This window comes from Candoia aspera, chromosome 1 (assembly GCF_035149785.1).
Source record: "Candoia aspera isolate rCanAsp1 chromosome 1, rCanAsp1.hap2, whole genome shotgun sequence".
Classification (NCBI taxonomy): domain Eukaryota; kingdom Metazoa; phylum Chordata; class Lepidosauria; order Squamata; family Boidae; genus Candoia; species Candoia aspera.
Genome location: NC_086153.1, coordinates 103,847,068 through 103,871,384, shown reverse-complemented (window position 1 = coordinate 103,871,384; position 24,317 = coordinate 103,847,068). Strand labels below are relative to the sequence as shown.

Genomic DNA, 24,317 nt, shown 5'->3' with positions numbered 1-24,317 from the left:
TATCTTTCTAAAAGTTTACTATCCTCTCTATCTTCATGTGAAATGTAAGCATTCAGAGGTACAGCCGCTCTTGTGAGTGCCCTACTTTGCAGTACAGTTATGGGCATTCCTGCACTGTAGTATTTGCACCAGCTTTTCCACTTTCCAGTTCCTAAATAGCATTGCAAAGCTGACTTAGAGTGATCTTCAAAATGATGAGAACAATGCTCAAGTGAGAGGAAGGAGCTGGGTGTGGCGAGAGTTCCGATCACTGGGGGAACAGACCTCCCAGACGCTCTGTAGAGATGCTGTACACTTCAAGAAGAGAAGCGTAGCTTGCAAGGTCATCAATAGATAAACTCAGATCTTGGATACAATAGTTGTAAGAACAGGTCTAGAACTAATTCTGGTCTGCTGCAAAGGTAGTGGTATGTATGTAAAAGTATGTGGTAGTACCTTTTATATAGGCATGGCCAAACCTAACATTAAATGTGAGGGAGCAGCTGGCAGAAAGATGTTGGATCTCTTAACGTTAGCTGGTGTATAACCTTTCTGAAAGCAGTAAGACACCCATTTCATTTTATTTCCAGCAGAATTGGCTTTGCAGAGTTCCTGACAGCCTTTCTTGTGTCGCTGATGCTTTATGTCTAATTGGCTGGGCTGATTATTGGCTCGTCCTCATAATGTCCCCATCAAGTCCCCAAACATGATGCTGCTCCCGCTCTGTGTAGAGCAGCTTTTATTTTTTAACAGAAACAATCTAGTTGCTATAATGTATTCATAGTTATCTGGAGAAATAATGAATGTGGATACCATATGTATGGTCATATGGCTTGGTGCCATATGAGGCTTAGTCCCAGATAATGATACTTTTGAGTGGGAAGACAGAAATAACAGACTGTTCTTGCTGAGTGATAAGAGCATAATAGGAGCCACCAGACATCTGTGGGGCAGTTGGAAGGCAGGGGCAGCTGGATCAGTGCAATGTAGGTCTCTTGCTGCTGAATGACTAGGAGGTCCCAGCAGAGGCTGATGATGCAGTACTGTATTGGCCCATATTAGAGCTGGTGGCTGCCTTAATTCTTCCAAAAGGCTACTGAAGTTTCTTGTTGCCTTCCTCTTCCTGTGAATAACAGCTTGGATCAAGCTTCTTGCTGTTCTTCATGTCAACTTAGCAGATATTACCTAGTTCACTCATGGTTTAACATTTCTTTATCAGTGATAGCAAACCATTATTATAAGCAATTATATCTATTATTGGCGAGAACCTATGATAGGCATTCATTTTGAGAGCAGCCATATGGCAAATGTAATACATAGCCTTGCTCTAAGACAGAGCAAGAGAAAGAATATTCTTAATTATGTTGTGGGTCACGGACAAAATGTCTTTAAGAAGCTAAGCAAAGTGCCTAACTAAATAGCAACCTTGTGGATCATGACTATGTTTACCAACAATAAAAATGTTAAACTCTCATGTTTTTCTTACCATGAAAATGACAATCCATATGAAAAGCAACTCCTTTATTGTGTACATGGAATAGCATTGGGAGATTGTTTTACAATATATGTTCATCTGTGTGACAACAAAAGGAGCTGTGAGCAAACAAGATTATGCAATTTTTTGGCGTATTTAGCCTCATTCTAGTATTTGTTTGCTTTGCCGCAGACTTGGAACATTGCTTAAGATGGAAGAAAAGCAACAACCATGAAATATACTTTTCCATTTGCAGTTTGTTGAAATGCAGCAACATGCCTGATCAGCCTTGGAAGGAAACATTCAGGACAAAAGAAAACACATTGGCTTGCTGCCCCCCAAGACAATTCTGTTTGTGGTAGGGAGGGGAGAGGGTGCACATACTGTTCATCACCCAGAAGAGGTAGCCAGGAAAATCCTGGCTATCAGCCCAGAGAATCATACAACATTTAGTCCACATGTGCTTTAGATCTGTGCTCCTAATGGAACAACCTGGAGAGTGGGCAAAGGTCCTATCGGAGGCGCAATATACTCCTCTTCTCTCAGCAACCGCAACAGAATGTTCTTTTTATTCCGGGGCCAGTGGTAGATGTGAGTATTCTGAAGCCAGGTAGGTACATGTTCCTGTGGAGAAGGAAAGGTCAAAGAAAAAGGGAAGAGTGTATGTGGGAAAGCAGCAATATAAAATCCCACCTGATTCTTCATATCAGCTTTTGAGATATACTCACCATTACAGTTCCAGACTCCACATTTGAAATGAATTCCCCTGCCCTCCTCATATGCCTTTGCCAACAAACTAAGCAATTAGTTAAGTTTTGGATTTCTTTTCTTAACTGATTTTTAAGTGGAAATCACTTGTATTAAAAAAATTTTCAGCACATGCTTGCTGATGGAAGCTCCAGGAAGATCTTCACTGATTTAGATTATGGTAGTAAGTTTTCCCATGCTGGCATAAGAGAATTTAGAAAGAGATAGTGGTTCCTACATTTCCTTGTATGTGATATTACAAGGGGAGCAGAAGGGCCTGTTATCTTCCTAATGGTGATCTAATGTTCTACAGATTCATACATACAATAGCAGCCTGTTTGAATGTGATTCTGACTATGATCACACATCATGCTAAATTATAAGCAACCAAACAAAAGAGGATTCATGTTGGATGTAGTAAAGGAGAGGTCACAAAGGAAAAGTACAATGTCTGGAATTGTAGAGGTATCATAAAAACTAACACTTGGAATGAGCTGAGGTTGGCAAAGAATGTTTAGAACCCCAAAAAGAGCTTTTTAAAAGAAGTTCAAAATAAAACAAAGAGGAGAAAATCCATATATCAGCTGTTAGTAGGTAACCTAAGAAAAGGCAAAACTAGTCAATTCCCATTTTGGCTAAGTTTTTTTTTAACCAATATAAGGGTATATATTTCACCAACCAGTTGTGAAGAACAGGATCAAGGAGCAGGATTGAAGCTTTAGACTGATGAAATACAAATTTTCTATACTTTTAATTAATTTAAATCTCTATGGTCAGGTGAATGTCATCCAAGGGTACTGAAAGATTGGCTGATGGTCTGATAGAATTTTTATGAAATTTTGAGAAATCTGAGATAATGGGAGAAGTACCAAATGACTAGAGAAGGAAAATGTTTGAAAATAATGCTGAAATTGCAAAAGTCAACATGGATTTGTCAAGATCAAGTCTTTCAGATTAATCTGATCTTGACAAATTCATGTTGACTTTTGTAATTTCCACATAGGATGACTTTCTTGATAAATGATAGAAATGCTGTACTAAATCTTGATTTCAGTAAAATATCTGACACTTACCCCATAACATTCTAATTAGTGAAATAGTTAAATGTGGGTTGGATGGCATAACAAGTAAATACATGGATGACTTGAAAAGCATTTTGAAAAACTATGCTTCAACTTTTTTTTTAACAAAGTCAAGTAGTGATTTTATTCTGGACCCTGTACACTTCAGTAGTTTTATTACTTAGAAGGTGCAGATGATATAAAATTGGGTTGGATTCCTAAAACCTTGATAGACTAGGTTAGAAAAATGTACAATTTAGGTTTCATCACAGAAATAGTTTCCAAATCACAGGAACGAATAGTTCACTTCACTGTGTGTTGGTCAGAACCTGTGATGGAATGTGTCCATGAGGTGGGGGGTGATGTGATGGATCTCGGAGCTGAGGGAGGAGAGAGTGCATTCCAGGGAGATAAGCGTTCTCGCAGCGTTGAGAGCATTGGGAGGCCAGCAAAGAAAGCTAGGCTGGCCCCACCTTAGAGTCCCAGGGGTGTTTTCCCCTTAGATCAGTTAGGGTACCTTTAGTCTGGCAAGATTCTGTAAATGGTAGGAACAATAAAGAAACTAGAGTGCAACTCTGGCTCAGTGTGGTTCTTGCCAGTTTTCATGATCTGTTCTGGGCATCTGTCAGGCCCAGCCCAAGAACGGCAAAGAATCGATCCAGCCAAACTTCAGTTCTTTATTTGCTCACACCATATAGACAGAATCTTGCCAGACTAGAGCTACTCTACCTAACCTAAGGGGAAATAACCTGGAAAGGCTCTAGGGTGGGGCTATTCTAAATCTCTTAATCTTCCCACATTCCATTTCTGGACTGTGTTTTATCTTGCTCTCCTCCTTGGAATGTGCTCCTTCCTTCCTGAGAACCAGCAGCATTACTGAAATCCACTACAGCATCACACTTTAAGAAAAATTCAGTCAAACTAGAAGGTATTCAGAAAAGACCAATGAGGTAGCCCAGGAGACTACAAATGTAATCTGATAAAGAGAGATTAACAATCTTTGAGAAGACTAAAGTGGTGGGAGGATAAGATAGAACTTGAAGTACCACTTGATATATCTAAATGTCACAAAGAAAAAGACCAAAGTCCTATTCATTAACAGAAAGCAGGACAAGTAGTAATTTAAAATTATAAGAATGCAAGAGTAGTTCAACACAGGAATTAAACACCTACGTGCTGGTAGTCTCTGCATCACTGGATGTGTTCTAGTAGAGGCTGGATAGCCACATGTCAGCAATGTTTTAATTTGGATTATTTCCAATTCTATAATTCTACAAAACTATAGTCTGGCCTACATAGTGTGGGAACCTAGTCTACTCTGCAGAACAGATTTTGGGTACAGATTGAAGGGAGGCTTTCAGATTTAGAAATGAGGCTGTATCCCATAGAAATCATGGAAAATACAAACCTGAGCTTAGTTTATTCTTTATCACACAAAACAATAAGACTAAGCAGAATTTATGGTGTTCTTCAAGTTCAACAAGAAAGATTTAAGCATGTAAAAATGAATGGGCAATTCAAGTCATTTAATTATTTTTGAGTTATGCCTGTCCCACTTTATCTCTAGATAAAATAGTAAATTAAAGTACTAAGAAAAATAAAATCCTTTTTTTATTTCAGGAAATGAGTGCTGACCCTTAGACACTTCAAAATCAAAAATATTTTTGTCCATTTTTGTCCATCAATAAGCTTGATATACTGTAAATTATATTTCTGTCTTAAGATTATTGTGAAACATTTCTCTAAATTGTTACATCAAATGACAAAAGGATTTTTACTTAACATTCCCAAATTTTTTAAAAATGTTTTATATCTAGTTTGAATTTTCATCAAAGCCCAAAATGGAATTATTCAGTCCATTATCATATTACCTTTTTTGCATTTGGAAATAGCACAGGAATGAATCTAAAGTTCATGCTTCCTTGCTGTATAAATTCAATTTGCATCTAAAAAAATACAAAAGAAGTAAAATTGTAAAATCCCTCTGCCCCGAGGCCTCCGACGGGAGGAGATGGGTGGGGATAAATTAGATAAATAAATTAAATAAATAAATAAAAATTATCCAACATTAATTTCAGACTTATGCATTCTGATTTCTATGTACAAGTGCCTTGAGATATAAACAGACCCAGGGTCCTACAATACCACACTGCCAGAGACAGATTTGTGTATGTTTTTCCTGGATTGTGAATTGCACAGAAATCAGAATGGTGAATGTAGATTGTGATCCAGTGCTAGACACAATATATAAGTGCCCTGATCTGGTTTACATTGCCTTCCATTCTAGATGTTTGGAAGTAGGGGAGCCTGGGTGTTAGTTACCCTTTATCACTGAGCAGCAGATAAGCATGAGCAGATACATGTGCTGTACTGTGAGGGCAGCCTGTTGGAGTATGTTTTTGATGGAAGGCCCTTGTCTTGTATTTTTACACCTGTTGAATGCTACAGCAGATTATGCAACAAAGATCTTTTTGTGTTTTCAAAAGAAATAAAAATAATATGTATATATGTTTTACCATGAAATTTTCATGTTACTGATGGACACTTGAAAGAATTGTATTTGATTTCTGAAAGCTTTTCAACTCCATCTGAGGGCTTACCCACTTATATCTGAATTTCCTTAAGTATCAGAATAGTACTAAAAATACCAATTGAGGCTTAATTTGGATATTGTGGTCAATCTTGACTTAGAGATTGAGAGCATCACTGGAACAGCCAGACAACTCCAGCTTTATCCTTGCTCACATGGCACTGATCATGATTTACTACCAGTCTGATTTAAGCATTCATATCCTGCTCTATGTTTCAAAACAACAGCTAGTTGCAAAACACTAGGAAGGGTAAAAGAAGTCAGGGCAACTTATTAGAATGTTGGCTCAGCCCTCTTAGGGATCCTTAGTAAGGAAAAGCGAAGTTCTGTCAAAAGCATTGGAACAGGATCCAGATTCATGTGGCATTTGCTGAACTGTATGATTGAAATCTGTCAGCAGAAATTCACTGGCATGGCTAGTAAGGGTCAAATAGTTTTTCTTCCCTTCTTTGCCTCCTTCCCCACCACTGCCCCCGAGGAAAGCTCATCTCTGCATTTCTAAAACCACTCTTTCCTCCAGCTGTACTTGGTGAGTCTGCTCTCACTCTGATGAACCTGTCCTGCTGGAAGCTTTCTAGGCAGGCATAAAATAGTGCTTGTTTCCCAGCTGAAAGGCAGGCAGCTTTGTTGCAGTTTATTCAATCTGATCAGGGGAAACCCTAGAGAGAATCCTCAAACGTGTTGTCAAGCTGAGTCTCTGTGGCAATGGAGAAGCCATAGGGAGACAAAGATCAAATGCACAAGAGAAAGAGAACACAGTAACTCAGGTGGATATGAAAGTATAGTGAGAGGAATTCCACAAAATACAGTTCCATTTGTATTGTTCACAGTCTGCCATCAGTGGGCTCCAGTGTATGTATGTGTTTGGAGTGGTTCAGCGTGTGAAAGTGCAGGCATGAGGTACATTCATAGCATAGTGATCTCTAGCAAGCCCCAGTGATGCCAGGATGCAAATGTCATTACCTGCCTCCCTTGCTCCCAATAGTTCACATGGCAGGGGTTTGAACAGGGTATGAAAGGATTTAGACAGGCTGCAAAGCCAATGACATTTATAGTACATGGAGTTGGTGAGCACTCTAAGAAGCGCTACAGAAAGCAAAGTCTTAAAGATGAACAAAGCAGGGCTTAACCACAGCATCAACCAAGGACAAAGCACAAACGTCAATTATTTGGCAGAAGCAGCAGCTGAAGACTTCTTTTTGAAATGGTGAGCACGTGTCCTCACTTACCATCCTGTGGATATACTTAGTATGTAAACCATGTTCATCCTTGTCCAGCTGGGATTCAGCCCCTTCAACATCCTGTTTGTATTTTGGACTGATTGCTATGATTATCATTACTGTCTTCTGTCAGGAAGAGAAACACTTTTATGAAATCATAAAATACAGTACAGTTGGGCAAAAGCAGCTGGGAAAACTGCCAGCTGGAATTTTACGTGATCGGATGTTCTCTGGAAACATAAGACAAGCCAGCTCCTTTTGGCAATGAAACTCTACAGTATACACTGGAATTCCTCATACCAGATTTCCTGGATCTCCCAAGAAGTACAGTTTAAATTTAAAAGGGAGAGAAAATATATTTCAGCATTCGCCAGGTTGAATCACAAAGCTGACCAACACAGCCTATTACACATTATTATGAACACTGTACAAAACATACACATGAGAGAATGCATATTTAAAACTTTGATTCCCAGAGTTTGGAATGGCTAAGAAGGCCATTAAGGACATTAAGCACCTCTTATTTTCAAGAGAGGCCACAAGGTTTAAAACTTACTTTTAAGAGTTAGAAGGTTTAAAAACAAACTTGTTTGTTTCAAGCCAAAATCACAAAGATTCTCCTTCCACAAATTCACACACTAATTCACACTGGCTTTTTAAAAAAAAATTACTTTGTGTCCCATCTGAACCCAGAAGGAACACTAACATTCAAGCCCATTCAGAACTCTGCTCAGTTTAATAATGGAGAACCTTTTCTGTTTGGTAGACCATGCTTTATTTCATTATCACTTTCAGCGGCTGAGGGCCATAGGTAACGAGGCAGTAATGTAATGAGGGGATGAAGCCAAAATTATCAGCTTGTTCTTTTGGTGGGTGCATTTTTTACTTTTGTGGGTGTATGAAGCCTATTGGGAGTGTAGCACATCTATTTCCTTTAGTTTAGCACTGAACACTGGAAGGAAATTGATTTGGGGGATTTGCCACTTCAGGTTGCACGCTGTTGGTACCATCTAAAAGGCTTTGGAAACTGCATTTGACCCACAGTTCATTATTTCCTTATCTAGTCTTATATGAATACTAAGCCAGTCTAGGTGGACTTATTTGTCCAGCATGCTGTTTCTAGCAACTGATAGATTTCTCCTGGTAGGCATGAACATTTGTTCAAGGAAGACCCATCTACCTCAACAAATTATTAAAGTGAGCAGAGCTCTGAATAGGCTTGATCACTTTTAGATACACAGCCTAGGTTCACATAGTGCATTAAGCAAAAGTTTAATCTTAGGTTATCAAATAAGCCACAATTGCCTGGGTTCACACAACGAAGTCAAAAGCAATATGTGCCAACTATGGGTAATTCAATATGTAAACCAAGTGTGTGCAGTTACTGCTGTTCATATATTCCTTTGGATCTAATCTGTCAACATTTGTCAACTGGGTATCGTCAACAGTGATTTTTAGTTCTATGGGATTGGTATTTGGTACGGACTGGTAAAGTACTTCAGTCTTCTTTAGGCTGTTAGTCAGGCCAAAGAGCATAGCAGTGTCTGAGAATTTGTTCAGCATCAACCATAGATTGTGCGCCAAGAGTATGCAGTCATCTGCAAAGAGGGTTTCTTGAATGACTGTATGGAGGCATTTTGTCCCAGCATTCAAGTGGTGAAGGTCAAAAAGAGAGCAGTCCAATTGGTACCTGATGTACACTCCCTCCATCAAACCCTGGACAGCACGTGACAACATGCAAGTGAAGAATAGATTGAACAGGACTGGGACTAGCACACAACTGTGCTTCACCCCATTGGAAATGGCAAATGTAGCTGACGTATTACCACTGTAAAGGACCTGTCCTGTCATTGTGTTGTGGAGTAGCTGAATCAACTTCACAAATTTCCTCGGGCATCCATAACATCTCAGGATGGTCCAGAGAGCCTCCCTAATGTAAGGATCACCTCCCTAATGTCAAATGTAAATAGGTCAGTGAAGATAGAGTAAAGAGGTTTGTTCTGCTCAATGCATTTTTCCTGTACTTGTCTCACAGCAAATATGTCTGCTGTACTCTGTTCTGACCGAAAGCCAAACTGCACCTCTGGGAGGTGACTTTCCAAGACAATGACAAGTCTGTTCAGGAGAATGTGGGCAAAGATCTTGCGCGCGCGCGCGCACACACACACACACACACACTCTCTCTCTCTCTCTCTCTCCTGCAGATAAGTGGACAAGATGGATAGCTCATTTCTCAGAGGAAGATCCCTCAAAATGCTCAGCAAAGGAATGTGACTGATAGAAAAGGCGCCAAGCTTTCTTCTCTCAATTGCTCCCATTTTAAATTAGACCAAAATGAGAAAAAGGAGAGGGGAGGGAGACAAAGGCAGAAAAACATTAATAATTAGGCCACATGGGAAGAGGGGAATAGGTTTCTATCCTAGTTCATAGCGTCTTAGGAAGCAGCCTTAAGTATTACCTGTGAACAACTGGTGCAGGAAATAGCACAATTTTGACATTTTATCTTTACTTACATCACTTAGGTAACGTTCCATCCATTTGATAATATCAATTCCTCGAATGGTGTCCTCAAATATGTCAATCTGTTAAAAAGTGAAAATATTAACATGATTTCTTTAGTTCTGCTGTCTAGGAGGCTACTTTACCCCTAAATTCAACATTAGCATCCTTTCTAATTGGTTCAATTTAAGAAGCTTTTAATACAAATATGTCTATACCATCAATACTGTCCATTCAAAACAACACTACAGTACATTTAGTACAGCTTGGTAAATTTATGCAGGTCATCCCACAATGAAGAAATTTTTATTTATTTATTTATTATTCACATTTCTATCACCGCCCATCTCCCCCTAAAAGGTTAATTTAAATTGGTTAAATTAACTGAATGCATCCTGAAAAAACCAGCCCACCCACTTGTGTGATAAGGCCTTGCCCACTTTGCACCAACACCATCCCAACGGTGACCTCACCTGCCCTAAAAGTTATACTTGCCTGCCATAAGCCATGATTTACAAACCAAAGTGATTGTGTTTGCACAACATGCTTTGCCAAAACCGTACATGTCATGTTAAGATGTTGCACATTCTTTCAACCTAACCAGGATCTTTAGGAGCTCAGCAAATGGCCCTTTTTTGGTTATGGAGTGAAAAGGAAGCTCTTGTCAGGCTAGGCCAAACTTCTTGTGTGCACGGATTGCAAAATGCCAGGCCAACTTCTGCCATTACATATGATGAATTGGTATCTACCATTTCAGAATTTATTTCACTCAGTCTTGGAGGAAGATGTTCATGAAGTTACTGCCAAGGAAGAATAAACTGTAAAGGGTAATTCTTGCCATGAAAGTAGGTCTGTACTCACTAACCTTGGAGTCAATCCCTGTGAACATTGTTCAAACATGCAGGGTTCTGCTGGATAAGCCTTCTAGAAATAGTTTACCATTCTGAAACATCATTTCCACCCAATACATTCACTTTAAATTCACAATTATATATATTACTTAAATGAACTCTGTCTCTTTTATACAATATTTATTATGAAATATATAATATTTAGCAATGCAGGCAGGTACATTAAAAAGAAACAATACCACTCTGAATTTAGAGTTGTCTTTTTTTAGATATTCTCACTTCTTTCCCTTTGCAATGATTCAGGCTTCCAGAATAGAGTACTCACCGCTGTCTGAAATCCATTTACAAATAAAAAGTTCACAAACTTCATGACCTCCACAGCCGTGTCCACGGAATAGGTTATAAAGACTTTACCTAGGAGAAGTATAATTATCAATATTCAAACCAGGCATGCTTTGAAATTAAACAGTTCTGAATTCCCTCACAAGAAGCAGGATTTTGCTTAACATTGATTAAATATATATATTCATTAACCCTAAGCAAAATCCTGCTTCTTATGAGGGAATTCAGAACTGTGTGTGTGTGTGTGTGTGTGTACGAATGAACGAACAAACTGGCTTACTAGTCTTGCAATCTTGCCAGGAATCTTCAGATCTCCAGGTATATTTAATTTATTTATATTTCATTTTCAATATTCTGAGATCAACTTACAAACTAGAAGCCATTCCAAAGTGGCTTATAAGGATAAACTAAAATCAGGGGGGGTGGGGTTGTTTTTTAAAAAAGCATTTTTTGCTCCTCAAACAGAAGCCTGAAAGTGCAAATGCAATAATAAAGCAATACATTAAAACAATATAAAATATTCATTAAAAGAATGGGGAAAGGAAAAGAAAGAAAACTAGACCATTTTTTCAATATTCATACAAGGAAGCCTGGAGAAGAGATAGGTCTTACAAATTCGTAAAAGGTGTATTAATAGACACCTCAAAAATGGCAAGGGGGAAAGACTGAAAGTGCTCTTGAGAAGGCCTACCATGAGTAGCTGCAAGATGATATGCTGCAGTTTTTAGCTCAGTGGATTTGCCCTTCCCCATTCAAAACTGATGCACAATCTGGGAGACATCTTACTCAAAGAGCAGGTGGCCGCTGTGGCCAAGAGGCCCTTTGCACAGGTACATCCAGTGCACCAATTTCACCCTTTCCTGAACGCGGAGGCCCTCCAGACAGTCACTAATGCCTTAGCCACTTCACAAATGGACTACTGTAATGCATTCTACATAGGGCTGACCTTAAAGACTACTTGGAAGCTACATCTGGTTTAGAATGCAGCAATGCACAGGGATGGGCAGACTGCGTTATGCCAATGTAACCCTACTGTTTTATGAGCTTTACTAGTTACCCATTGGCTTCTGGGTGCAATTCAAGGTGCTGGTTATCACCTAAAAAGCCCTTCATGGCATAGGCCCTGGTTATTTGAGAGACCACCTGCCTTGAGCTCTTTCTGCCCATCCAGTAAGATCGAGCAGACTGGGCACACTTCAGGTCCCATTGATTAAACAATGTCATCTAGCAAGATCCAGGAATTGACCCTGTTATCTGGGAACAGTTTGATCCAGTTGGACCTAAGGAAGTGGACAGGATCCTCTGGACTGTAAATACCACATGTCATCTAGACCCATGCCCCTACTGGCTGGTGAAGGCAGCCTGGGAGGTGACGTGGTTGGGTCCAGGCTATGGTTAATAGATCCTTGAGAGAAGGGGTGGTTCTGGCTGCCTTCAAGGAGGCGTTGGTGCACCCCATCACTGGACCCTACCCTGTTGGACAATTTTCGTCGTGTCTCCCACCTTCCCTTCTTGGGGAAGGTGGTTGAGAAAGTGGTGGCGTTACAATTCAAGAGGATTCTGGATGAAACAGATTATCTAGAACCCTTCCAGTCAGGTTTCAGGCCAGGATATGGGACAGAGACTGCCTTGGTCACGCTTATGGATGACCTCTGGTGGGAGCGGGATGGAGGAGTGCATCCATCCTGGCTCTTCTTGATCTCTCAGCGGCTTTCTATACTATCAACCATGGTATCCTTTTGGGGCGGCTCAGGAAGTTGTGGGGGGCAGCGTGGTCCTGCACTGGTTCACCTCCTTCCTCCAGGGCTGGTCCCAATCGGTGGTGATAGGAGATGAGAGATCCGACCCTTGGGTGCCACAGGGCTCAGTTCTTGCTCCTCTTCTATTTAACATCTACATGAAACCACTAGGTGAGATATCCATCACTGCGGGATGAGGTATCATCGATATGCTGATGATGCTCAATTATATATCTCCATCCCTGGTGAGGTAAGTGATGCGGTGACTGCCCTTTCTCAGTGCCTGGGGGCTGTGGGGGTCTGGATGGGGAACAACAGGTTTCAGCTGAACCCTGATAAGATGGAGTGGCTGTGGGTTGACAGCTCCTCGGTATACGGGAAGTTGTCATTTTTAGTTCTGGATGGGGTTGCACTGCCCTATTCAGACCCAGTGCGGAACCTGGGGGTCCTACTGGATTCACAACTCCTGCTCAAAGAGCAGGTGGCAGTTGTGGCCAGAAGGGCCTTTGCACAACTTCGTGTTGTGCGCCAGTTACACCCTTTCCTGGATCAAGATGCCCTCCAGACAGTCACTCATGCCCTGGTCATCTCCCATATGGACTACTGCAATGCGCTCTACGTGGGGCTACTCTTGAAGAGTATCCAAAGCTTCAGCTGGTCCAGAATGTAGCTGCGCGAGCAGTTATGGGTACCCCAAGATTGGCACATGTGACACCACTGCTGCGTGAGCTGCACTGGGTGCCGGTTTGCTTTCGGGTCCAATTCAAGGTGTTGATTATGACCTTTAAAGCCCTACATGGCATGGGGCTAGGCTACCTGAGGGACTATCTCATCCCCATAACATCGACCCGTCCCACACGGTCATGCAGAGAGGGCATGCTACGGACCCCGTTGGTAAGGGAATTCCACTTGGCGGGGTCCAGGAGGTGAGCCTTCTCTGCAGTGGCGCCCGCCCTTTGGAACATTCTGCCCCCAGAGGTGAGGCAGGTCCCTTTGCTCCCGGCCTTCTGGAAGGATTTGAAGACCTGGTTCTGCCGCCGTGCATTTTTATTTTTATTTATGTTGGTTGTTTGTGTTGTAATTTATGTGTTTGATGGTTTATAATTGTCAATTTTATTGTAAACCGCCCAGAGTCCCCCTTCTTGGGAGATGGGCAATGACAGAAATTTGAAAAATAAATAAATAAAATTGTACCTTCTCTGTCACAGTGCCTGCCTTGTGGAATAACATTCCCCCAGGGATCCAAATGTCTCCCACACTGATGATGTTCAGGAAGCTATTAAAACCTGGGTATTCCCCCAGGTGTTGGGGCAGGTTAATGGTTGAGCCCCTGTTGCATGGGGGGGGGGGAATTTATATGTTTGTCTTCTGGCTGCTAATGATTGCTTTTTGTACTGTTCTTGCTTTTTAACTGTAAGTGCCTACAGTCTTCAAGAGTCATGTGCCCCTAAATTATATATATGTATGTATGAATAATTAACTGCAAGATGACATGCTGCAGTTCTGAACAAGGACCTTTGGATTTTACTCATCAGATAGGTCTGTAAATAGTGAAGACCATCCCAAAAATTATGGCCCCAAATTGTTTAGAGCTGTAGAAGTCAAAACAAAACCTTGAACCAGGCTTGTCTGCTAACTGGAAGCCACTGGAACTGCTTCAACAGAAGTATCTTGCGTCCCTGATCAGGTTCCCAACTCAGAAATCTAATCCCTGCTTTCTATATCACCTGCAGTTTCAGGATCATTCAGAGCTCATTATAGTAATATAAATGTGAGTGTGAACAACTGTAGCTAAATGTTGCTGTCCAAGAAAGGATACAGTAGAGATGGCTGATATACCAATCAAGAGCCCACAAAGGTAACTTAGACATCAAGTGACTGTGATAATTCTAGGAACTTCCCTACGTAACAAACTTGTTTTTTGAGGAAGTACGATCTCATTTAGAACAGTGACGTGGTTGGGCTACAGTATCAATTATCCAATAATCTGCTTCCCGGATTCATTACATGACACTCAGTTAGGGATCTGCAAATTAGTCATCCACAAGTGTCTTCTGGTGAAGTTCTGCATTTATCTGAATGTACGTTTTTGCAAAGTAAACATTTATAATTATATTTTCTCCAAAAACAAGAGCCACAAATCAGGTTAAATTCTACCAAAATTTGCAAAGAATGCATGTCTCACTTATGCCAAGTGCTTTGAAACCCATGCCATTTTGAACCCACACATGGCAGTGATAAAATGAATCCATTCATCAAATGCAAATGAAATATTGGCCAATAACCTCAGCAGATACAAGACATTATGCACATGTATACTATATACTAAACTACAAGAAACATCATTAAAGCTGTCACTTTAAGACTCGTCTGATAACCAGTGGCTCTGCCAGTATTCACCTGAACCTTACAAAATAAATTAAAAGGTAGAGCAGGTAAGGAGCAGAGCATGTCGCTGACCGGTACAGCCCACCTCTTGAGGAGGTCATTTTCTTGCCAGCAAGTTTCCATACTTGCTTTGTGGATTAGATCAAAATTTGGTGACCATTCAGTATACTGAATGCATCTGCCAACTAGATGTTCCCTCTCTATCCAGGAAGAAGCTGTACTTGGGCCTCTGTTTACAGGAGAAGCAGCAGCAAGATAAATTCTTGAACATAAAAATAAATTCTCGAATATACCTTTTTCCTTCAGCTTTTTAAAATTTTGTCCCTGTTTGTGTTTTTAATTCTGTTCAGTATCTTTCAGTGCTTTTCATTTCATTTTGCAAACACAAAGAGCTACCCAGAGTCTTGTGCTGAGTAGGCCAGCCATATAAATCAGCAAGATAAAATAAAATAGGAAGGTCTTTCAAGCTTTCTGCTAATGTAGCCCTAGAAATTCCTCAATCAGTAGAAGAGGTCAACAGTGCAAAAATGGCATATGATGCATGTTAGGGGGCTGATGATCCTTACTTCTTTTCCAGCATATGATTATATACAGAATTAGCAAACAAGAAACAGCAGGAGCTTACGTAGTTCTTCAGGCAAGTTGCTGGTCCTCAGTGTCCCCTTGGCTGCAGAATTATTTAGTGGTCTCGGGATAGCACCAGGGGTGGACATGCTGCCAGACTGAGCCATGGAATCAAGAGGAACTCCCTGTATGTCCTTGTGGGCCCAGTATATTTTGTATGGTGAATTACTATCAAGCATCTGCTTCTGGAACTGGTCACTGGGAAGACAAAGAAAAATCATCTGTAAATTCCAAAAATGTTTAGATCTGATGATTCTGAATACATGTTCAGAGTCCTTTCTTAAAAATAAAGGCATGAAGATGACAGAAGTTAAATTCTCTGTGTCGTAGAGAAAGCTGGGAGGAACTGCAGAGTTCTAAGCCTGGGAAGACCCTCACCCACAGGCTTCTTTTGTTCAAAATGCAAGAAGTGGATTAAACTCTCCTATTACTGAAATAGAACTGGAGCAGACTTGATTTAAAGAAGTCTGCCATCATTTGTAGTTGGGGCCTAACAGTACTGAAGATGCTCAATTACAGTGCAGTCCTGCAAGCAGAAGTCCTAATTAGTTCAACAGAGCATGTTGCTCAGTGTAGAAGGAAAGGATTGAAAGAATTCATACCAATACTTCCTGAAAGTATACTTTATGCACAGTGTATCACAAGCTCTTGAAAAGGTTTTTAAAAGAGGTCTGCCACTAGCAGTTTTACTGTTTTGATTTCAATTATTTCTTTTGTTCTGTTTAGTATCTTAAAAGTTAAGGCAAATCCTGAAGCATTTGACAGGAATCTGCAATATCTTCTCCCTGTGGTATAAAAGCAGTTCTGTGATTTCAATCATTTTTGAAGTCAGAATGACTGTAGTTGCCCATCCTTTGTGAACAGGGAATTGTAAATCAAAGGGGGATGTCACAGTAAAAGCTCCAATATGGCTTGGAGCAGGAAACATATATGTTTTATTCACTATCTGCCCTGCATGGCCTCATTCATTTCTAATAGACTTGGCCCCTTGGAGAAGAAGCAGTAGCATATGTGGGCATGCAGACATATACTTTTACGATGTGAGATGAACAGACTATGTTGAAGGACAAGATGTGCTCACAGTCTATTTCCAGATTGAGTAACCAGCAGCTCTCAGTGGTCACATGGCCTTCAAATTAATCTCATGAGAGGTGACAAGATAGTGTGTGCAATCCTTCAATGCTGCAAACTCCACCCACTTTCAATTCCAAATCCTCCCATGTTCTGGTTGTCATACCTGATTGACTTATCCCATGTGTTAGTGACTCTTCATAGGCCTAGTTACTAGACAGAGGTTAACTCTGGGTGAATAATCTGAGAAGGTAGGATAAGAGAAAGCACTACATCAAGAAAGCTAGGAAGCTAACAAGATGAACAAGGAAAAAGGCATGAAATTACTGAACCTGGAACAGAAGCAAAGTGCACAAGTATTATTTCATTTCACTGCCAGAAGTCAGAGGCCTGTGAGAAGCATCAGAGATTCATACCAGCAAGGCAGTTCAGCTTGGGAAGACCACTCAATTTGCCTCAGTGAAATTATTTGGGAGACTTTAAATCACTTTAGGCCTTATGTACATTTCCTAGATGAACTCACAGCAAGAAATTAATGTACTGTACTCTTGAGGCAAGAAGAGCAGCTTAGAGAAAAAGAAAAAAAGATTTGCAGTTTCACAAAGAATGTTCAGATGATACACTAAGGTCATTTCCCCACTAATGACTTACTGTGTCTTCAAGAATCATCTAACTGGTGGTGTGTCAAAATAACAGCAATGACAGTCTTTATATCCTGTCAGTAATGGCCAAGTGATGCTGTAAGTCACTAGCAGTAAAATGGGATAACCCACTTTACTAAGATATTGTCAATGAATTTGTGATTTTGCCCATTCCAGTGCACTCTTTTACCCAAAGTCAGTGGCTTAAGTAAATTTAAGCTTGTCTGAATCTGAAGCAGCCATTCTTGGTTAGAGTTCACTGGAATTTGAAATGAGTAATGACTAAGTTAGTCATTGGTTTGAAATTCTGGTTCATGCCTACCAGAAATGGAACCTATTTCTATATATTTAGCCTTAGGTGAGCCATCAGCCTTGGTTATAGGACCAAGTGAGAGGGCAGGTGAGATGGCAATATATGTGTTGGCATTATCCAGGCAGAGGTTAGAATGCTGTCCATATACATATGATGATAATATAATCATCATTAGCTTTGCTGCAAAAAATGAAATAAGCTCCAAGCTTGGACAATACTTACTGAAATCTCTGAAGTCCTTCGGAAGAGCTTTCTCCTTGGGGCAGCCTTTCTTCATTACACTTGGGGCCATGCGGACTAGAATAATGTGGGATTATTTGCTGAGCAGGACGGATGACCCTTACACAAGGGCCAGGAACAGGAAGCTGCACTTGAGGTGAACGTGCAAAATGTTGATAGGGTGTTTGCCCATCTAAGCATAAGAGAAAATAAAAACTCAGGCCATTGCATAAGTGAGACACCTTTCCATAATAGGTGGTATAATGGCATGATCAAATTGGATGCATACATTGCACCAAGCCATGGTTTTGTTTATTCACATTTTACTGAATAACCCCCACATACAACACACTAATCTAAATCAAAGAACTCACAAAGGCTGTGCATGCTTTAAAAACAATTTGGAAGAAGTGCTTTGGATTCCTGCAAGCAGGGCATCCCTTTGCTATTCATTAAATTGTGCATGGCATTAAATATATTAACATTACACATTAAGAGTTTTCTTAATTGTAGCTTATTGAATAATCTACTGTTGGCTGGAATCGCCCAATTAAGGCTGCAGTAGTGAGTTCATACAACATATTAAACCAAACCCAAATAAACTACAACATTACAGTTTAGTATGACATGAACCCAGCTGACAGGACAACCATTTTACAAAAATACAGCTATTAGCAAATGCATGAGTAGCAAGGGAAACACCTTTTACGTCTAATGAACTTACATGGATTCTGGCAGTACATATTATGATTGTAGTATCTTGGATGCCACTGAGCTTGTGGTGAAATATAAGGATGGGGCATTTGAGGAAATAAAGGGTATGACTGAGAGTCCATCTGTGGATATTCTCTGGACATCAGAGGCTTTGGAAGGTCTCGCAGGTTAAAAACAGAAGCAAAGGACAAGGGACGCTCAGGTTGTCCAATGCCCAGAGGATCCTGAGGCTGAGAATCATATCCTGCATCTTCTGTCCTTAGGTCTATTGGCACCCTATTATCCTGTTGCCAATCTGGCTTTGCATTTTCCTGCCTTTCACCAAGTGAATGCTGGGATGTTTCAGATGAATTTCTTTGCAAATTACTAGAACTGTGTCCAAAGTCAGGAGAATCAGCTGATGAGTGAGACATCAACAGCTGGTTTGTTTTGTCTTGAGGCAAATGATTAAATCCTGAGTGGTCTGTTGAGTTGCTGGATGGGCCAGGAAATCTCCCTCTTCTAGAATCATAGGTTTCTTGTAAAAGACTGTGGCCATAAGTTTCTAATATGCCATTATTGTAACTGACATGATCAAGGTGCTTATAGAATCCTAGTTGCCCAACCATCAGATGAGATGTTTGAGATGGGTAAGATCCCATGGGCATTGAGTTATTTATGATTTCTGCAGAAGGGTTCAAAGCCTCTTTCAATGAATGTTCTGGAAATGGAGACCAGTCAGTAGTTTCATCCACTTCAACTGGTATACTTCGACCCAATGTAGTGCCTAAAATGGAGAAAAATATACAGTATAAAATAGTTTTATTATTTGTTCTGCATAAAAGTACTTCATAAAAGTAATTCAATTTTCCCCAGTTTGAGTGCCCTCCAGATGTGCCCCCAGCAATTGGATGTGAAATCTGAGAAATGGAGGCAACACATCTGGAAGATAAGGTTGGGACTGACTGAATGTATTACCTGATTTTGGGAATTTATGAGAATATGTTAAGAAGATGCTTGATTTGGCCAACACCTGCCTAGATGCCTGAAAGAATCTGGACTGTCAGTCAGCTTTGATTGCTTCCCTCATCACGACTCTCTTTTGTTTCCATCCAATCCTTAGGCAATCAGTGGAGGAAACTGAGTTGGCAAAACCTTCCCAAAGGTTTTTGAGAGTTCGAAATTTTCTAATGGATTTGACATATTTCATGTGATTCAAGATTAGACAAACATGAACGTTTTATTGGCAATGGTTCAGTCTGAATAAATAACTTTGCATAATGGTGATACAAGAACACTAACCTTGTAGGGACGTCATTTCAATATTCTGTAGGAAATCTGTGGAAAGAGGTACCAAGTACAAATGGTAGCTAAGGGGGAAAAGAGAGAAAAAGATCACAGCAAAAATAAGCAACTTTTATGATCATCATTCAAAGACTGAGTAGATTTTCTACTCAGAAACTATTATTACTGAGAAAGAATTATTTTCACAGTAATATGCTCCTTTCTAATTTCTACTTGCTAAAATGGCTGAAGAAACAGATAGTGAAGGTGTGCAAGCACCGAGTCACGTCTGACCCTTTGGGGGGACGCCGCTTTTGCGATGTTTTCTTGGCAGACTATAGTGGGGCGGTTTGCCATTGCCTTCCCCAGAGATAGGTGATCCCATTTAAGCAATGCCTGTTTTACTCTTTATTGCTTTTGATTATATAATGCTCTGAGATCTATTGACATAGTTTGAGTGATAAATATTTAAATAAACAAGTAGTCAATAAATTCTGAACCAGTTTTCTTCAACCTAGAGTTCTTCAGATGCTTGGGAACCACAACCTTCAGAATTCACAGCCTGGTCATCTTCAGTCACCAGTATGGCCTTTTCATTTAAGCCAAGGAGACATAAAAAAAATTATACTATATTATCTGAGTTGTTCTTTCAGTAGGCCTGGATTATGCTTTTGTAACATTTTGTGATGTATGGCTAAAATACTCATCACTATTTAAATTTCCAACTTCAAACTTACACATGCATTTTTCTATCAGAATCAGTAAGCCTCTACAGTACCCTAAAAATCAATGAGATGTACCCTTTGAGATGCCATGGAAGCTTCTAATTTCGATCTTCTGAATGTGAAAAAAAGCAGCTGCATGATGCCTGATTTACACTGGATTGTCACGAAGGTGGATGAGGGGTCTAGTCTATTTTTGCACTGTAGCACTAGACCAACTAGTTCCTTTCCCCCACTCACCCCCACCACACACAAGCTGCTGTTGGTCAGGGAAGGAAAATCTTCAGGCTTAGGATCCAAAAAATGGAGTGTTAGTTTCTCCATTCTGACCTGTGCAGCTCTCTGGTCCAAAAATCAATGCATTTCATTTGAGGAAGCACATGTTCTTCATGGTTAATTTTCTTGCCAAGTTTGGAAGAATAACAATGAGTTCCAGTAGAGCTGACTTAAGTATTTCTTCAAACCTTGCTCACTCTTTAGTTACATAAAGGGAAAAATTCAATAATGAACTGAAACAAATCCAATTTCATCGTTTAACTTTTCACAGAGGAAAAACTGCTGAAAATAGTTTTAAGATAGCAAGAGTTCTATAGATTTTAATATCAGCCACTTCCATGGTTTTAGAAATAAAAATGTATTTGTCTCTGCAGGATAAAGATTCACCCCTCAATGAAACTTCATAAGAAATAAGCTGAATCAGAAAACTACCCTGAGTCTCTAAATATCAGGCTAAATTTCAGCCTGTCCCAAACAGTTGCAGCATTTAAAAAATATAAAGAAAGAAAAAAGCATATTTCTTCTTATTACATTGCCCACTTTCTCATTTCTATTCCTTCAGTCATCTTACAATTCTCCAATTCCTACAAAATTTAACAAAAATGAAGAATACAATAGACATTATTCATTTGTCGAGTCCACAGGTACTGTCATGAGTACTGATGGCGAGCAGGAGGGGGCCTCTATCCAGGGGGGAAAACGCATGCGTAGCACTGAGAAATTAAGCAGCCATTCAAAGAGACACAGATCAGACCCGCCTTAACTTTGGGGGGGTTTCTGTCTGGGTTTTCCCACGCTTCTTCAGTTTGTTAGGATTCTGTCTTATGTAGCAGTAATAAACACTAGAGACCTATTCCTCGTCTCAGCGTGATTCCTGACTGTTAGGACAGGTACCTACTTCAGAAATATAATCAAAAATGTTAGAGTTACATTTATGTGTACTGTAAAACCTTCCACATCTGAGCAAGGAAGCAATATTATTCTCTATTATTTAAGAGCCTTTTTGTTTTGATTTCCTTGTCTAGAATTACACAACTCAAGAGTCTTTCCTGCAGATAATCCTGAAGGCCTTCAGTAAACTGAGGGGCAGAAATTTCACCTTCCTGCAAGCAAAAAGTCCCTGCGGTTGAGGCAGTCCTGTGAATCCTGCATCTGGCCTGTCAGCAGGGCTGAAGGCAGAGGAAACTCCAGGGATGGGGGAGCGGTTTCCGTTCGGCTCAGATACCAGCACACAGCAGCAGTGTACACTTTCAAATGACTGCTGGATAATGAATCCAATCAGGCTGTCAAGTGGGAAAGGGGAGAGGAGTCAAATAAGATAATTTGTTTGGGTAATTTGGCCTGAATGAGTCCATATTAAGTTCTAATTCACACCCAATCACGGCCAGCATTTTGGAAGGAAGAAGAAGGAGAAGGGGAAGAGAAAGAGGAAGAAGAGGAGGAGGAGGAGGAGGGGGGGGGAAACAGACTCCCTTGTGCTCCAACTATCTGTGCATTTCTTAAGACAACTCGAACCTCATTGAAATCTCTGTACTTTTCCTTTTAAAGGCATGTGTCGGCCTACAGAATCTCCAAAGAGCAACCCTGACTAAACTCCCTCTGCTTTTGATTAAATCTGTTCTGACAGTAGAGAAGAAGAATGTCAAGTAACACATGGCAAGCGAGGTAGATTCCAGCTTCAAAGGCCATGCCAAAGTTAGCTAAGAGGGAAGTCCATGACTAGGAAACGGGGAGGGGAGAGACCGTAGGGCTGGCCTGAGTATGCAACAGAATACATGAGGGAGAGAAATGCAGTTTGATTCACAGGCATTTTCAGCAAACACATTCTTCCTAAATTAGGGTAGAAACAGAGACCCACAGGCCAAACTGAGACTCCCTTCCACCTAATTTCAGCTACTGTACTGTACCATCAGTTTGGGATTTTTCACAGAAATAGTTAAGTCCTAAGCATTAACGGAGAAGTAGTGGAATACAGAATTGCCCTGAAGTTGTGCCAAACAGTCTCAGCCAGCATGGCTGATGATAAAAGGTGCTGAGAGCTGGAAAACCCGTAACGGGGCACCTCCCCTAAGAAGGTCCTGTTCCTGATACCCATCAATTAAACCTCAAATAGGACGGACCACCCGGGACTTACTTTTTACTTAACACGCTGAGGCTTAACTTCCTTTTTAAGTGATAAAAGAATTTATGGACGGAAAACCTTGCACACATCACTAAAACATTCAATCTATTATTTTGTTTTCTAGTCATGTGATTTTTAGTTGTGTTTTTAATATATGTATTGGACTTACTGTATGCATCCAGGATCTTCTTGGAGTTGGGTGGCCTTAACAAAGCCAACAAATAAATATATAAATCCTAAACATGTATATTTACTTCGTCAAAATGTCACCAAAATCTCAAGGAGATATGGTTGCAAGTTCATTTTCAAGTAATATTTTGGTAACAAATCAGAGAAAAAACATAACCTACACTATGTGTATCCTTAGGAGGGTATTTCATAGATAAAGACACCTTTACCTTTAAGCAAAAGATATTTAACCTCAGGTGTAAGAGAAGCAGGTTGGGGTCAAATCCCCCTGAAGAAAATCTATCTACGGGTCCCTGAGTCGTCATTGGCTTGATGGCACATAATCAAGCATATAAAACTCCCAGCCAAGGACATGGAATTTACAACAGCTAAATCTCGGGCCTCCTAGCCTTCTTTCGGACCACAACACAGATTTATGGGCAACAGAATCACGGTGCCTGCATTTTCAAAGTGCAGTTTTGGCCTGAGATAATTGCAGAAACCAAGGTCTCACTCTCAACCATTTTGCTGCGGGAGTAAATCAGCAATCAGAAATGGAAACAAGCCCCAGCCGAGAAGAAACGAGCAACAGAGAAAAAGTGGGTCAACAGCTACCGCCAAACAGGTAAACGAGGGGCGTTTTTAACAACTCACCTCAGACCCCAAAGGTGATCACCAAGGCAGGGCAGACCAGGCGGGCCGCCTGGCCTCGTCTCTCCTCTTCTCCTCAAATTGTCCCCCCTGAGTTTTTCTGCTCTTCTCTCTTCTCCCCAGCTCTGTCAGGTAAGTTGCCGAACAGGCTCTGCACCAGGAAGTAGATCTCTTTATGCAAATCGCGGAAAAACAGAGTTGGACGCCTCATTTTGAAAAAGCCAGAGGTCTGTCAGGAAAGGAAGTGCGACTGATAACACCGAAGGAGGTGGCATTTGACTAGAAAGTGGCTCAGGCGGCGAAGTTGTTTTCCCTTGCTTTCAGCTGGAAAGGGGAACGAGAGTGGGGCGTCCAGATTCATTTTGGCAGTTAACACGCGTGCAACAATAGTTGTTTCCTTGTGCACTTTAGAAACGCAACAGGAAAAGTTAAGCAGGCGCTAACTTATCCCTCTCCTGTGCAATATGAGGGTTTTCTGATTAGGATCTGACAGATACTAAAGCCGGTAATATACAGTGATGGGCATTGTTGGCAATGTTGCAGTCTGTCCATGAAAAATTGCCATTAAAAATCCAGAGGTGCAAAGGGTTCGTTGCGGTATATAACCTATAACTGGACAGGTTACAAGTAGCAGAAGCAATTT

At 40.6% G+C, this 24,317-nt stretch overlaps 1 protein-coding gene across 3 annotated transcripts; it reads right to left on the bottom strand.

Annotated features, from left to right (window-relative positions):
- Positions 1 to 1,485: 1,485 nt before the first annotated feature.
- Positions 1,486 to 23,945, bottom strand: TRAF3IP2 (TRAF3 interacting protein 2). 3 transcript variants are annotated; one of them, XM_063311020.1, is made up of 10 exons: positions 23,678 to 23,945; positions 19,754 to 19,821; positions 18,483 to 19,238; positions 17,762 to 17,951; positions 15,516 to 15,712; positions 10,747 to 10,835; positions 9,585 to 9,653; positions 7,081 to 7,197; positions 5,133 to 5,207; positions 1,486 to 2,077 (listed from the first exon to the last, which is right to left on the bottom strand). In XM_063311020.1, the coding sequence occupies exons 2-10, from the start codon at positions 19,767 to 19,769 to the stop codon at positions 1,919 to 1,921; spliced, it is 1,668 nt and encodes a 555-aa protein (XP_063167090.1). In that variant the 5' UTR covers positions 19,770 to 19,821; positions 23,678 to 23,945; the 3' UTR covers positions 1,486 to 1,918. The 3 variants fall into 3 exon arrangements, with proteins under 3 accessions (XP_063167090.1, XP_063167081.1, XP_063167099.1); XM_063311011.1 differs by lacking the exon at positions 23,678 to 23,945 and adding an exon at positions 20,788 to 20,840; XM_063311029.1 differs by lacking the exons at positions 7,081 to 7,197; positions 23,678 to 23,945 and adding an exon at positions 20,788 to 20,840.
- Positions 23,946 to 24,317: the final 372 nt, after the last annotated feature.